Source organism: Perca flavescens, chromosome 20 (assembly GCF_004354835.1).
Source record: "Perca flavescens isolate YP-PL-M2 chromosome 20, PFLA_1.0, whole genome shotgun sequence".
In the NCBI taxonomy this organism is placed as follows: domain Eukaryota; kingdom Metazoa; phylum Chordata; class Actinopteri; order Perciformes; family Percidae; genus Perca; species Perca flavescens.
Genome location: NC_041350.1, coordinates 14,813,761 through 14,826,635, shown reverse-complemented (window position 1 = coordinate 14,826,635; position 12,875 = coordinate 14,813,761). Strand labels below are relative to the sequence as shown.

At 41.5% G+C, this 12,875-nt stretch overlaps 1 protein-coding gene and 1 pseudogene across 1 annotated transcript; one reads left to right on the top strand and one right to left on the bottom strand.

The window, feature by feature from the left end:
* Window positions 1–231: 231 nt before the first annotated feature.
* Window positions 232–10,448, bottom strand: entpd5a (ectonucleoside triphosphate diphosphohydrolase 5a). The gene is made up of 14 exons (XM_028566176.1): window positions 10,005–10,448; window positions 6,879–7,419; window positions 6,422–6,501; window positions 5,965–6,108; window positions 5,499–5,574; window positions 4,897–4,932; window positions 4,381–4,469; window positions 4,212–4,291; window positions 4,011–4,072; window positions 3,797–3,898; window positions 2,991–3,134; window positions 2,821–2,877; window positions 1,876–1,991; window positions 232–1,678 (listed from the first exon to the last, which is right to left on the bottom strand). Exons 2-14 carry the CDS (start codon window positions 7,330–7,332, stop codon window positions 1,595–1,597), a joined length of 1,524 nt encoding a protein of 507 aa, XP_028421977.1. The 5' UTR covers window positions 7,333–7,419; window positions 10,005–10,448; the 3' UTR covers window positions 232–1,594.
* LOC114547112 (uncharacterized) lies at window positions 8,499–12,353 on the top strand (annotated as a pseudogene).
* Window positions 12,354–12,875: the final 522 nt, after the last annotated feature.

Genomic DNA, 12,875 nt, shown 5'->3' with positions numbered 1-12,875 from the left:
GGGAACAGTATACAGACTGTGTAGTCATAAATCCAATGTATGCACAGTTTGATTAAAGCATTTTAAGCTCAATTCAAAGATGAAATTAATTTTTACATATGCAACTAGGTACTAGAACACACTGTAGAATTTTATTACTGTGGATATAAAAAAGTATAAATACACAAAGTACATTTTTTATGTTTTATTAAAACATACATGTGTAGTATACACTAATTTCACTGGATTTAATAAAAACAGCAATTTACATATTGTCAGTCAGGTTATTCATATTGATGAATATACAGACATTTCTGAGCAGCTGTGCAGCATAAAGTTTTTGCAATGTAAAAGCAGTTTCCTGTCAAAAGATTTCACTAATAAAAGTTTACATTTTATATATATACAGCAGTAGTTATTTAAACTTGTTGAATACTGAAAAGACAGCAAAGGCATGATTTAAAGAGCAGTTACACAGAAAGTTCAAGAGTTAATATTGGATGAGGATAATTAAAATACTCTACATTAGATAAAGTTATTTAAATATTTGTACAGTTCACAAGAAAAATTAATTCAAAAACAGAATTCAATATTGCCAATCTTTTTGAGGCACAGCAACAAATGGAGGAGTCAGGTTTCATAATTTCTGTTTAAATTTTTGCTGTATCTAATGGCTGTAAATTACGTTGTTGGATGCTCTCACTTGATGAGAGGTCTTTCTATTTCTAGTCTAAAATAGAGTTCAGACCTAGGGCCCCTGCAATTTAGCTATGGTTGATAAAGTCTTTTCCACTTCAGACAAAACAAAAATAATGGCTGGACTTTAAAACTACAGACATTAACCTCACATGTAACCGCTATACAACACATCCTGTGAGGGGCATCTCTTTCTCTCTCTCTCTCAGCGCTCTCTTTGCCCCCTCAGTCATGGTGAATATGTACAACTCTTTAGTCAACATCAAAGCAACTGATCACATCTTAGCTACAATATCTGCAATTAAAGTGTTATGTGCAAAGTTGAAGAAAAAGAGCTATATGGTTGTCAACAGCTCTTTTTCCAATGATAGGGGCAAATTAATTAGGGTTCTCTAAAAGTATGTACTGCTAGAATGAAAAGAAGATTGATTTACAAGCATTTAAGACAATTATGGTTGCACTTCCAGCAACTAGTCTCTAAATATATTCCACTGTACTGTACAGTGCACACCAGGACTACAGTAACCACCAAATACCATGACTGGTTGTATTGCTTCTAAACTACCCTCTACACACTTAACAGGTAGGTGAGAAAGGCATTTCAGATCAGACACCCATGAGGAATCAAAAATGTAAACGTTTTACAAAAATAAAGTCAGCCCACAAGTTATGAGCTCAACATACAGTAGAAATAGCTGGCCTTATAAAAATATAGTGATTTATTTCTTTCAACAGTTCTCGGAGTGTTCGCCGGGTGCTGAGGTTGAGGAAAAGAGGAGGGGTGTAGTGGGTGAGAAAGCATGGTGGGACCAGGTGTGTCTGTGAGGGGACGGGCTGATCGAGGATGGACAGAGGACGGGAAGCCCCACAGTGACAGACTGTCCCTCTCAGTGCCGGCTGCAGTGACAGCGAGCTGTCCTTAGTGGATGTTGAGGTTTCTGAAGAAGTCAAAGGTTGCCCCCAGGGCCCAGCTTGTCTCCACGTTGTTCACTTTCTTGGCTAGCTGTTAAACAGAGTGACAGGATCATTAACACCACAAAGAAACAAACACATCTTACTGTCATTGTTTTGAAAAATAAAAGGTTTAAGTCTTGTAAAATTTTGTTTGTGTGTGAATAAGAAGGTTTTGTCATGTAGCTTTTCATATTTTGTATCTCTTTGACTCTCACTCTCCACAGTAACCTGTCCTGATTTGCTTACCTGCAGCACAGTGCTGTCCTTGAAGCCAAAACCCTCCTTTAGCAGACAAGTGATATATGTCATATCCATGCAGAGGAAGGGGCTGATAGCACGGTACTTGGTCATTTTGTTGCACACTGCAAACACAAAAAGCCACACGTTACAGACATGACATTAACACAGGTTTCACATAACACTGACAAAAAAAGCATTTGACGGAGACACCTTGTTGCATCATATAATGGAGTCACGTTCCATGTTTTAGCAACAAAAAAAAAACATCTTTTCTAACCCCTGTGCTACATGATTAAAAGATGACCTTTCTGTTTTGTTTGGCTGAATAAACAGGGAGGTGCAAGAACGGCTGAGGGTCAGCACAAGGCTGCGGGTGGGTGGCAGTGTTAAACAGCCTTGTACACAGTTTGTGTTTCAGTATGTGTCAGCCCCCAGGTGGTGTGTGGCTGTCAGGTGCCCTCCTGCCTGGGCCAGACAGACATCTTCAGCTCAGCTGCCAGCCCAGCCTGAGCCAGACTTGTGACAGTGTTCTCACAACACAAACAGCCTTACATAACACATCAACTCATTCCTACTTGCTATAAATCTGGTTTTACAGGGGCACTGCAAGTGTCACACACTTGAGCTGATAACATTTTATAGTGATGTTAACATGTATGTTAACATGTATTTACTCTATAATAAACTACATTGGTCTTATAATCAATGTCCAAAACACATTTTAGCAAATAATCGGTTACATTTTACTGTTGTAATAAATTCTTTTTTGACAGGATAAGCTGTGCCAATTTGGAGCAATTGTACCAAGTGTTTGAGCACAAACAAGTTTCAGTGCTTTTTTCTGTTTAGACTGTGTTGCATGAAGTTTTAGTGGTTAGAGGACTGATATATATAACTTGTAAGATTGTTGGTCTCAAACACATCCTAGAGAAGATAACATGTAACTCTTACCTTCCTTTGCTCTCTTCTTAAAATCCCTGACTTCAAGTGCACCACCTCGACTGCCATCTGTGCAGAAAAAAACAAACATTCAATTTGAATACCTATTTTGTGCAAAAGATGATAATCAGCATAAAAGATAATGGCACTGGAAGGTGACTCTTGTGTCTGTGCCCACTCACCAATGAGGCCGGACTCCACAGCTCTGTCGAAGTAGTAGGAGAAGGCGTAAAAGACACTGCTGCCCTTCACTTCATAAGGCTGCTCCACTACTCCTTTGATGACCTTCATAACCTCATAGTAGCACAGCTTATATCCTGCATAGCCTGAAGAAAGAGTAGTTTTGACAAGTAGTTAACTAATATTGAAAATGGTGGAGTAAACAATGAGGTAAAGGTGCTTGGAGGCAGCAATGGTTGGAATGCAATTGTCAGTTTGAGGTTAGAAGGGGTTGAAGCTGGGGGCTCACCAGATAATATGCAAGGGAAGCCCCAGAAGGACAAGTTTCACACAGCCCCATGGGTATGGTTGGATCAGTTGTGCCGGCAAAACCATGTGCTGACAAGAGCAGCAGTTAGTGCGGCCCTGTTGGGCTGTCTATTTTTACCACATAATTGTGAGCGGTCCAGATCAAGCCGCTCGTTACACACAAAAAATAACAACTCAGGGACAAGCCCAGCATCTTTTGGCTACTTGACTGTGGTATGGGAGTGACTGCCTTATTTGTGAAGTTAACTGACAGTTTTCGTTTTGTTTAAATACATGGTTGACTGCAGTATAATTGTTCAAGAGGGAAGACAGAAAAAGAGAGGATGACAAAACATGCGTTTGGCGCCAAGGTTACAGAAACTTTTGCGGATAAATGTTCTCATGAGAGACTGTATTGTACTGTACTCTATTGTTTTCCAGAGTTGAGAAAGGAATGCACGGATTGCTGCATCCAAGGCACTGGGAAGGCAATCAAAACCTCAGGGTGCTTTCATCTTACCGTCTGGAATTCCGCTAACTTTGTAGGTGATTCCTCCAAAAGTCACATCTTCTCTGAACTTTTTTGGGAGGCAGGAACTAGTGAAGACTTTCCAATCTAGACCTGGGAAAACAAAAACAAGAACAGATTGTCATGTTCCAGTGAATGCATTTATGAAAGAATGACAGAGTGCAAATACTGTAGAGAGGTGATAAAAAGGTACAAGATACCCTACCATCAGCTCCTAGTGCTCCAAGAGTTGCCAATCGAGCCGCATACAGTCCATTTCCAAGGTAGCTATGTGATGGTGACATAGAATTATGGTATGTTTTTAGATCGATATGTGTGTTTTACTCTACAGAATACTGATATGTGAGTTTTCATGGGCAAAATGTAATCAATAAACAATAAAGCATCTTCTCTGTCTGTTATTTACCTGTGTGTGTAGAGTTGATACGTCTGGTCAAAGAGGTTGAACTTAGCAATGTAACTGGGGTGAGCAGAGTCAATCGTTCTCTGTTGGATAAACAACACATGTTTAGTAGTGTATTCATGGTAGGACCTGTTTAAACACTTGTTTACCACAAAAAAAATATTTAATTTACCTTTGACCTGGGAAGGAATGTGATCTGTGTAGATCCTCCACCCAAATCCAGGATACCCACAGTCTTCCTTGTGTTGGAGTACAAGTGACCTATGGAAAATAAGCTCAAAGTTAAACAGGATAAGGTGCTATCCATCATCAGTGCAACAAACAGAGCATACTGTGTAATTGTGTGGTTTACCAGTTTCAGTTAGAATGTCTTTCTTTTAAAAACACTACTGTCAGAATGATGCATGCTTACAAAGCATGTCTTTCCCCCCACCAAGAGGGAAAATACCTTTTTGATTTGAAGCTTAAGGTTGTTGTTTAAAATACATTTCATGGAACCATAGCTGTGTGAAAAACGTGAGGAAATATTGCTTGTTTTTGCAACCTGTTTGAGGCTAGTGATTCAAGCTCATAACCTCAGACAGGAGACAAGAGTCTTTCCCTGCTTGGCTTCTGTGTACACTGGAGCCTCAGATATGAGCCTCCTGACCACTAACACCACCATAGCAAAACACAAGCAATGTCTTACCTGTAAGGAAGTTCACTGTGACCCAGGCGAGGACTCCTGAAACAGCACATGGGTGAAAATGTCTGCATTAGTAAAAGCCTGAGAAGTGATTACAACTGACCTATGCTACGTTTTCACATTTGAACGTGTTAAAGCACAAAGAATGAATGTAGAACTGAAGATGACTTTTAGTTCAGTTCTACTTCATTATGCTGATATTAAAATAGCAGAGTCGGTGTAACTAACATGCAGGATTGCAGACCAGCCCAGGTAATTTCAATTGTCTCAGATGTTGTTATTGCACTCATAAAAGTGAGGATAATGAATGGCACACACGGCATGATGAAACATAACATAGTGAGGGTGGCTTAATGAGTGATGTGGAGGATCACACTAAATTATTGGGCGTGGGGCAACAACTCACACTGCCTTATTTATTTGTCTTAGTGAGGTAGTAATAGACCTCTTGTAAAAAAAAAAATGAGCGCAGCATTGTTTGATGAATGAGGCAATTAAAGCACCTGGTCAGGCAATATCTGTCAAAAATAAAACAAATAAAAATCTTGTGTTTTGTATACTATATATAGTACAAATTGGTTACACAGCACTGGAAGATAGCCTACCTTCTTTTGCTCCATTCATGATTGAAACACTGTTGTTTGGCACAAAGAAAGGGGACTCATCAAATACCTCTCGCACCTGTGGAATAGATTTATCACCATTTCATTACAATTATGTACTGGATATGTGTTCAAACAATACAACGATAATGTACTACACCCATATATTCTGCTATTGTCAGGATATATATTCAGGTTTTGCGTATGTTTTAGAGTGACAAATAACTCAACCACAAGCATGGCTGGAACAGTAGCCTGGATTTAATACTTTAAATGACAAATATGGTTACTCCACACAACCCCACAACAGCTGTTTTTTTGCAACATGATAGCTAACAAATGGGCAGACATGCTGCCTTTTTTTCAGTGACACTTGTAAGCACTTAGTGGTTTCTCATCCCGCTCCTTGGCGGGACGAGTGGTGTTTGTGCCAAACTGTCTGAGGGCAGAGAGAAAAAATGTGCCTCACCTCCTTCAAAAGAGCGTTGGCCTTGTCTTCAGGCAGCAGACGAAGACCTGCTGTGGCCTTCAGGACCACCGGGGTCCTCTTCCAGTCCTCCTCTGGCACTGTCTTCTTGGCAATCTTCAGCAACTGTCGGATGGTGTTGCCACCCTGAGGAAGAGATGGCAATCAGTTATAGGCAGCATAATCTCCAGAAGAAGAGATGTTTCATAATCAAGCTAAGAAATTACTTCAGTGGTCAAAGTCTTGAAAAACATCATAAATCAAAGGTAGATAGATACAGCAGACAGGAGTGGGCAGTAGTGACAGCATGAGCAGGAGGCATTTTTGTAATTACACAGTGTTTACATCACATGAACCCAACCCAAAGAAAATCCCAGTGGTTTGCAGACAGTAAACAACTCCCTAATATACCTGATAATTATTAATAATAATAAGTGATGGTGTAAACGTGCATACATACCTCCTCTGGGTTGTCCTTATAAGCAGACAGTCCAGGCTTTACTGCATGGTATATTTCATGGTCCAGAACTGGCAGCTCAACTAAAAAAAAAGAAGTCAGTGTCAGTGAACACATCATAAACCAGTGTGCAGTTATATTTCTGGGATAAAACAGAAACTCAAGTAAATGTAATTTTTTTATTTACAACTCATGATATTTAGACTGTAGCACTTCACCTATATCCTGATTCCGTTTTACAGGTCTGCTTCCTACACAGTTGAGTCAGACAGGCAGATTAAAAGTCTACTTCAGCTACTTTTAGAAGCTGTAGGCTATTACCCATGCACTCTGCCGGTGCATGCTGTCCTTACACCACACAGTGAATGACCTAACAGCAAGCAGACAGAGTGGGCAGCATGTGTAAATACCTAGTATTGGTTTAGAGCTAGAGAGAAAGAAAGTAGCCTAGTGCACTTACCAGGGTCTTTCTGGATGAACTTATAGATGTGGATCCTGCTGCCTGTGCTCCCAGCGTCAAACATGATCCCGTAAAAAACCCGGCTCGTGTTGACAGGGGAGGAGGCTTCAGGCACCGGCTGGTAAACCTCAGGTAGGTGGTAAGGCTCAGGTGCAGGATGCACGACTTCGGGCACCGGGTGGAAAGCCTCTGGTATGGGGTGGATGACTTCCGGTGCCGGGTGGAACACCTCGGGGATCTCGGGGTAGGTCGGCACGCCAGGCTGCGGGACTTCAGGCTCCGGGTTGGAGACCTCAGGGAGGAGGTTTTCCGCGTTGGCAGAGTGCTCCCGGTAGCGGTAGAAGTGGGGGACGTAGCGGTGGTGCCGGTAGTAAGTCGCCTCCGTAATGAGGCTCTCAGCCAGAAGCCACACGCATAAAGTGAGGAGGAGGCTCGGCATAGTCATGGTTTTCATAGCCGGGGAGAAGAGACAGGAGTAAAAAAAGGAGAGCTGAGGTGAAGAAGCTTTGGTGGATGCTGGAGTCAAAGATTGACAGGGGCCCTGCAGAGAGAGAGAGAGAGAGAGAGAGAGAGAGAGAGAGAGCAGTGGAGATGGAGAGAGGCAGAGTGGATGCGATGCACACTCAGGACTGTCCGGTCATCCGTTACAGTATATAAAGACATAAGGGATTGGCATTGGGCCACAACGAGTGCAGCCATCCACCAATCCTGTGGCGGTCCATCCCAACTCCATCAGGAGTCCCCACCACTCCCCCCTCCTGTGAGTTGAGCTGGAGACCGACTACCTGCCTACCAACAGCATTTCCATTTTTTTTTTTTTTAAGGATTATTTTTGGCTATGTTTTCCCCCTCCTCATCTTTACTGGAGGAAAGGAGAAAGGGATTTATAAAAATGTCAAAATGAATGGCTCACAGAAAAAAAAAGAGATGGTCTTAAAATACTTTTTATGGGCACATTTAAGACTTACATAGTAACTTGCCTCAGAAATTTCTTTACCCTGCAACTCTTTTGACATTCACAACTTCACAAGTGCTCAAATCTGGCTACTGCCTAAATTAACAGTGATGTTTCTTTTTGGCAGTTATAAAGGCACATCTGAAGAGAAATTAATTACTGTATACTTTTAAAAGGTTGTTATTTAAATATTAAGTTTCTAATCTTTGCACTCATTTTTGGAATTAACCTTGTAAGTACTGCTCATTTTGTTTTTATTTTAAATAAATTGGGGCTTTGTTTGTTATATACAATAAATTAAACAAAGAAACTCCTATTTCAGACTGAAAATGTGACTTTTATATATTGTAGGTCGAATGTATTCTGACTTTGTTTTATTAGGCACTACTACATTTACTAAATCATGTTCAGTAGCTGGAATGAATTTATTGTATTTAAAAAAAAAAATCCTCTCAACCTCCTCTTCATGATTCTACAATAATCACCATATACAATCTGCTGCAGCCCTTTCAACAACCTTACAAAAATGCAAATGTGACCTGCACTCCAGCTGGCATAAAAGTTTAAAGAATGTTAGCAATCATCTCACTCCCACTCATCCTTGTGTTAACCACAGGCTTTCCAAGGGAAAAATATTTGGGCAGCAAGGCACGTTTCACGAGAGAATGCATGAAAAGCATGAGTGGCTGTTTCTCCACTTTAGGTGGGTGAGTTGGCACGGCATCATAAGCCATGCTGTAGTGTATCAGATATTGCTTTCTCATGTAATGTTCAGAGTTCCATGGCTTTTTAGTGCAGGATGCAGAATCATCAAGGATATCCCACAGCAGTGAAGCACAGAGGCACAGCAACTCAGATACCTTACATGAACTGAGATTTGTACCGTGCTGTGATATTTTTCACCCACTTTGTATCAACAGAAAGAGGACAGACATCTGAAACAGGAGACACCGGTAGTCTAATGCATCCCTGGGGAACTGCCCCTGCCCCAGCCCTGACCTAACATGTGCCTATACAAGACTGTTTCACCTCAGGCAGCAGGCGACTGAGGCAGAAACCAAGCAGTCGGTAGCCCAGTCAGGAGGGTAAGGGGAGGGCAGAAGTCCTGCAGTTGGGCACAAGAGAGTGCAGGAAGTCCACAGAGAGGACAATGTGGGGAGGGCGGGGCTTGGCACCAGTGTTCACCCATCATGCCATTCCACTCCCAGGACACTCAACTGTGCAAAGCACTGTTCCAACACTGTAATTTGGACTAAAAATATTGGACTTTCTTTCCTCCTTCCTTTTTTCTAAATACTGTGGCTACTTTTTTCAATCCTGTGGCTCACCAGAATGGTCGTTCGCCCCTATCAAAGCATACATGTGCAGGACCTCTCACTGCCATGTGCCCATAGATGTCTTGGTTGCATGTTAACAGTGTGATAATGTGACTAATAAACCTTGGATATACATATGTAAATAGTATAAATAAAAATGTCCTATTAGAAATATTAAAGAAGCCATGTTTTGTCTGGAGTGTTTTCATTTTGAAATAATTGTTTCTTGCTGTTGACAATCAGACACATCTTGTGGTTAATGTAGCAATTAATTTGGACAGCTGCAATCCACCTCAGGCCATTTGGTGCATGACTCACAGCATGTTTTAGTTTTAAACACACACCTACTATATAATAACATTACCATTATGATGCAATAGGAACTCCCCTTTGAGTAAAATGTCATTTTACAACAGACATTTTAGACATTTTGACAGTCTAGAAATAAGCTACAATAAACTTAACAAATCTAAATGAAAATCTATATGTTGCCAAATCATGTTCGGCTGTCATCTAAATGTGCACTGCTACTGTATCATCTGTATGTAAAGTGACCCTCTACAGCATGACACAGCACATTACAAACAATGTTTTAAAGGACATTTTGGTATTTTGTTTCAAGTTAACTGAAACCATAAAGCATGAGAAGAGACCCCAGCTTTGTAATCTACACTGTACAATATATCATTAATATGCTGCAATGTTACCCTCAGGAATGCCATGTTTGTGGGTGTCCTACCCCAAGAAGTCAATTGAAGAGACCCAAACCTTGTCATTACAATTCCAATGATAATGACAGCTTTGAAAAGCTCAGGGTTATTTCAGTTTTTCTCTCCTCACTGTCATAGTAATTACCTTTAAATTTAGTCTTCAAACTCTGTTGATGATGCCAGAGCAGCGAGTGACCCTATATGATTCAGTTTACAGTAGCTACACCCAACACTTTTGCGATATTTACTTTTTTGTTTGATGAATAATCTCCACTGGGCACTCTCAGGGACCTGCAGAAAGCTGAAAAAGATAATGGAGAGAATGTTGTGCTTTCATTACATGGCCTGCGCTAACTTTACATTGTTTTTGTTGGAAGAGCTTCTTCGAAGATGTAAGCCAAATGCATTTACGTTGATTTCAGTGGTTTTCCCATAACTCCAGAAAAAAAACCTGTGGGGATGGCAGCGAGTTCTTTTCAGGACAACCTGGACAATACTGCTGACAGGAGCCAAATGTACTATATTTCATGTCATTGTGTGGGAGGAGATCATGTGCAAACAGATCCTGTTTGATAGAGCCCAGGGTGAGAAGACTGTAATTACAAGAGAAGTTACGAAGAGTGTGTCAGTCCAGAGGCTGTTGAGCAGAACAGACATCTGTATCTTACAATCTCTCACAGTGAATGGTTTTGAGGTAATCATTTAGCCAACTGACAGAAAATGAATTGCCAACCATCTTAATGATTGGTTAAGTGTTAATGGATGACAAAATGTTAAACATTTGCTAGTTCCATTTCTCAAACTTAACTTAAGGATTTGTGGTTCGTCCATGGTCCATATCATTGTACTTGACAAAGAAATGTAATATCATTGGGTTTGGGACTCTTGATTGGACATTACCTTGTCCTGGGTAATTGTGAGGAGCAATTTTCAATGTTTTCTGATATTTTACAGACTAAACCATATAAAAATATGTATTAATGTATTATTGTTGGCTTATTATTTGTGATAAACTCAACTTATTGGGACACTGGGATATTACAGAGCCTATGTTAATATAATATTATGGCTGGATCTTACCAACGCCTATGAATCAATACCCCACATGCTGGTGAAGGTCGCACTGGAGAAACACCATGTACCGCAGAAGGTGAAAGATCTCATCCTGGACTATTACAGCACGTTCAGCTTGAGAGTATCCACTGGTCAGCGAACATCTGATTGGCACCAGCTTGAGGTGGGGATAATCACTGGCTGTACCATCTCAGTGACCCTCTTCGTACTGGCAATGAACATGCTTGTCAAGGCAGCTGAAACCGAGTGCAGAGGCCCCCTCAGCAAGTCTGGAGTAAGGCAACCTCCCATAAGAGCCTTCATGGACGACCTCACAGTGACAACAACGGTGGTACCAGGAGCCAGGTGGATCCTCCAGGTGTTGGAGAGACTCACAGCATGGGCACGTATGAGCTTCAAACCTGCAAAGTCAAGGTCTTTGGTTCTAAAGAAGGGGAAGGTTACAGACAGATTCCTCTTCAGGCTGGGAGAACACCAGATCCTGTCAGTCACAGAGAGACCAGTGAAGAGCCTTGGAAAGGTCTTCAACTGCAGCCTGAACGACAGAGACTCCATCAAGGCAACCGGTGCTGACCTGGAGGGATGGTTGAGAACAGTGGATAAGTCAGGGCTCCCTGGAAGATTCAAGGCTTGGGTTTACCAGCACGGAATCCTCCCAAGAATCCTGTGGCCTTTGCTTATCTATGAGGTCCCCATGACTGTGGTGGAAGGTTTTGAGCAAAAGGTGAGCACCTATCTACGCAGATGGCTGGGTCTGCAGCGTAGCCTAAGTAACATTGGGCTACATGGGAACACCAACAAGTTCAGGCTACCTTTTAGCTCAGTCAGGGAGGAGTTCTTTGTTGCATGGGCACGGGAACACCTGCAGTACTCTGGATCCAGAGATGCCAAAGTGTCCGGCGAAGGGATTGTTGTGAGGAAAGGGAGGAAGTGGAGGGCCGCCGAGGCAGTCCACCAAGCAGAGACTCGGCTGAAACACAAGGCCATCCTTGAAACAGTGGCGCAAGGCAGAGCCAGACTTGGGAGCTTAACAGCAACCCGATATGACTCTGCCAGCGGAAAGGAGAGGCAGAGGCTGGTACAGGAAGAGGTGCGAGCTTCAGTCGAGGAAGAGCGAACTAGCAGAGCAGTGGCCATGCGGCAGCAAGGCGCCTAGATGAAGTGGGAGCAGGGGATGGAGCGAAGTGTCATCTGGAAGGACATCTGGAAGTGGAACCCCCAGAGGATCAAATTTTTTCAGGGGGTCTATGATGTCCTCCCAAGTCCATCCAACCTGTGCACATGGGGCAAAATAGAAAAACCTGAATGCCCCCGTTGTTCCAAAATAGGAACATTAGAACACATCCTGAGCAGCTGCTCCAAGGCGCTGGGTGAGGGTCGGTGTCGATGGAGGCATGACCAGGGAACCTGCTTTTCTTAATAAAACATGTCAAAATGGAGGCATGACCAGGGAACCTTTTTTTTCTTAATAAAACATGTCAAAATATCTGCTGAAATTATAGATGTACATTTTATTTTATAAACTATGGTCAAAACATTGGTGATACAATAACATCTATGTGCAGTATGTTATTTATATTTAAAATGTTTATTTTTATTACTATTATTAATTATCATTACCATCTTACTGTTGATTTTCTGTCACACCCTTGTGTATTACATACCTGTATAACTCTCATTGAATAATTACTCAATGCCCAACTATGCAAGTAAAGCAACTATATTATGTTGATACAAGACAATACACAGTATAGACTTGCACTTACCAGGCAAAATCATTAGTAGGCCTATATAGTATAGTTTTTCAAGTTAGTTGAGTTTGTAGTTAAGATCTTAGTTATTTATGTCTTTATGTAGGCCTACCTCTTTGTGTGCCCATATTGTTGTATGATGCATGATTCATTGTGTCACGGCTTTGTCACTTGGGATTATTGAAGTGTTC